Raw genomic sequence first — 3,150 nt, 5'->3', positions numbered from 1 at the left:
GTAACAAACACTTGCTCCCAGCTAGGCCCTCTCCCCGAACTTAAAGAAATAAACTTCCAGCAGCTTTTATTTCTTTACTCTGTATGGGTTCTCAGATCAATAAACAGCTACTAATGAAGTATTTGGTCCTGTTGAGCAGTAACTGAAAAATAAGAGCCGTAACAAGGTTAAAAATACTAGAAGGACACCTAAGTGATTCAATGGGAAAGTTATTTTTTTAAATTTGTATTTTAAATTAAAAATTTAACCATTTTATTAAGTGGGACCAGAGTTTAAAAAGTTGCCACCTGTTTACTAGGCAACAGGAACTCTTCCCTGCCTGTCCAGTGTATCATGCTGTGGTCCAAGCAGTGCCTGTCGTTTTACTTTTCTTTCCTTCCCCACTAGGCTGCTCTGAACATTTTAAAGTTGCTGTCTGACTTGGACCAAGCAAGTACAGAGATGCCAAGAACAGGAAACGGACCAGTGTCTGTGTGAGTGCACTGCTGCTCCTCCTCCTCCGCGTTAAATTCGAACTGTCTGCTGACTGTGTGGGGCAACGATTGCCTGAGTCACTTTCTAGCCCTTTCCCCTGAAAGGTTTCCAAGTTCGCTAGGCAGAGGGCTCTACTTTTTCTTTTTTTTCTCCCCAAGACAGAGTCTCACTCTTTTGCCCGGGCTAGAGTGAGTGCCGTGGCGTCAGCCTAGCTCACAGCAACCTCAAACTCCTGGGCTCAAGCGATCCTCCTGCCTCAGCCTCCCGAGTAGCTGGGACTACAGGCATGCGCCACCATGCCCGGCTAATTTTTTCTATATGTATATTTTTAGTTGTCCAGATAATTTCTTTCTATTTTTAGTAGAGACGGGGTCTCGCTCTTGCTCAGGCTGGTTTCGAACTCCTGAGCTCAAACAATCCGCCTGCCTCGGCCTCCCAGAGTGCTAGGATTACAGGTGTGAGCCACCGCGCCCGGCCTACTTTTTAAATTTAGTTTTGAATAGGTCATATATTCACATGGTTCAAAATACTGAATTAAAAAAAAAAACTGAATTATTTTCAAGGTGCAGTGACAAATCTTGCCCTCTCACAGTCCCCAGCCCTCCCATTTTTATTAGTTTCTTGTATGTCTTTCCTGTATATTTTTTTAGTGCAAATACAGACATGTATCTCTTTCCTTCTTTTCTTCCTCCCCACCCTCCTGAGATAACATACACCATCTTTCTTGCTTTTTTTACTTAATAGTGTATTCTGGGGAAATCTGACTTTAATCCAGTTATCATAAACTAGAGCCTGTACTGTTGGACTTGCTGATCTTTGCTAAGTTCCTTGCATTTATAACATTAATTCTTAATTCTGTCACATTTCAAAACTGTTGTCATTTTCATTTTTCTTCCCTAAAGGTGTGGGAGGTGCTGAACCTTTCCTGGCCAGGAACCATTATAAAATCCCAACATATATACTGAAAATACTGAAACTGCTTTGAAAATTTGGAATTTCTGATACCTCCAGTGGGCCGAGAGACATAGTGGGTAAAGAACGAGGGCAGCGGTGGTGAAGATGGAAACACGAGGAGGCAGCCATGGCTGGGCTGGACCGTGCTGGGGTTTATTGTGACGGCTGCTTGGTGAACAAGCGGTTCCCACCCAGAGGCAGCTGCCTGTGGGGAAGAAGGGCCTGCCCAGCAGGCTGCTCCACCAGGAAACCAGCACATCCATGCCCGGGCACCCCAGTGCTTGGTCTTATTTTATTTTGCTGTGTGAAAGAAGCAACAGAAAGCAGAAAGCATGACCCCTTCTCAAACTGGCTCACTCACACACTTTGGGACAAACCCTGGACAGCCACACCGGAGACAGGCCTTAGACTGGCCTCAGAGCTAAAAGCACCAGAGAAAATCAAATGCTTCTTACTCAGTGTAACCTAACTTTTCTAGCGTGCTATGGCCCCACCACCACCTGTAGTACCCACACCATAACCACTGCTTTCTCTTCCAACAGTGATATGTACTCTTAGTTTCATTATTTTCTTTTGATTGATATGACACTATATAAAATTTTTCATTTGAGAATTTCTCAATTGTATCTAGTTATATAGCACAGTTTGGAAACTTGTCTGAGACTGACTTTATCAGTAATCTAACTGGCAAAGATCATATCCATGTGTATGTGGTTATACATTTTTATTTCATTGGACTAACCCAGGACCATTTCAGTGATGCAAATTGTGTGCCCTCTGGTTTAGCTGAAACAGTCCTGGACTTCTCAGAACCTTGATGAAGTCTCCCACAGTTGTATAAATCAGACAATTTACGAATTTTAAACTTTAGGTGATCATTTGATTCCTTTTCTATTTTATTTTTATTTTTGTTAATACAACAGGACTGAAACAAATGAACTTTGATCTTTGTTTTAAAGATGATGAAAATTGTGCGTCTATACATACGGCTCTCGAGGACATAGCTTTCACTACACTACAGGATATGATCTCCGTGTAGTCCATATAAACCTGCAGAGTGACTTTCCTTGAGTGCTTGATACTGTTAATTACATCTCCATGTAGGGCTGAAAAGAATGACTTCTGTTTCTCTATACAGCTGTGTTGCTTTTGATGTTGTGTTACTGTACACAGAAATGTGTGCACTGAGGTTCTGCTTATGGTCCAGATGAAAAGCCTGGTAGCCTTGCGAGTTAAGTATGCTTCCATTCATTGTTTACGCTGGAATTTTGCTCCCCATGGAATGTAAGTAAAACTTAGTGTTTGTCACCAATAAATGATAATACTAAATTTTTTTGTTAATTTATTCTCCAATGCCACTACTGCTACATTGGTCCCCTCCCAACTTGGCCCCTACCGTTTTTTAAGAAAATTTGTAATGCTTGTGATTCCATCTGGGCAAAAATCTAAAGATCTGAAATAACTTTATATCAAACTATTGATCAATAAACAGCTACTAATGAAGTATTTGGTCCTGTTGAGCAGTAACTGAAAAAATAAGGGAAGCTTGGCGAGCAGTGTCAGCAACAGGGAGCATCGCTGCCTGTGAGGGGAGTATGGCCACCCGAACCTGACATTGCTACCCAAAGAAGAGCTGAGAGACTGCCTAATACTTCCCTCGGGTGCTCTAATGTCTTACGGAAACTGAGGAGGCTGTGTCTAGTCTGCCTGAAGGGCAGGCTG

The 3,150-nt window shown here is 42.3% G+C and overlaps 1 protein-coding gene across 2 annotated transcripts in view; it reads left to right on the top strand.

Annotated features, from left to right (window-relative positions):
* STAU1 (staufen double-stranded RNA binding protein 1) overlaps positions 1-2,931 on the top strand; it is a 55,148-nt gene extending 52,217 nt beyond the window's left edge. For both annotated transcript variants that reach the window (XM_012654703.1, XM_012654702.1), the window contains exons 12-13: positions 388-473; positions 1,377-2,931. In XM_012654703.1, the coding sequence (XP_012510157.1) occupies positions 388-473; positions 1,377-1,392 (102 nt within the window). In that variant the 3' untranslated portion in view covers positions 1,393-2,931. The remainder of the gene's footprint in view (positions 1-387; positions 474-1,376) is intronic.
* Positions 2,932-3,150: the final 219 nt, after the last annotated feature.

This window comes from Propithecus coquereli, unplaced genomic scaffold (genome assembly GCF_000956105.1).
Source record: "Propithecus coquereli isolate 6110/MARCELLA unplaced genomic scaffold, Pcoq_1.0 Scaffold444, whole genome shotgun sequence".
Taxonomy (NCBI): domain Eukaryota; kingdom Metazoa; phylum Chordata; class Mammalia; order Primates; family Indriidae; genus Propithecus; species Propithecus coquereli.
Note: the sequence above shows the minus strand (reverse complement) of the source record. Positions and strands in the feature narration are given on the sequence as shown.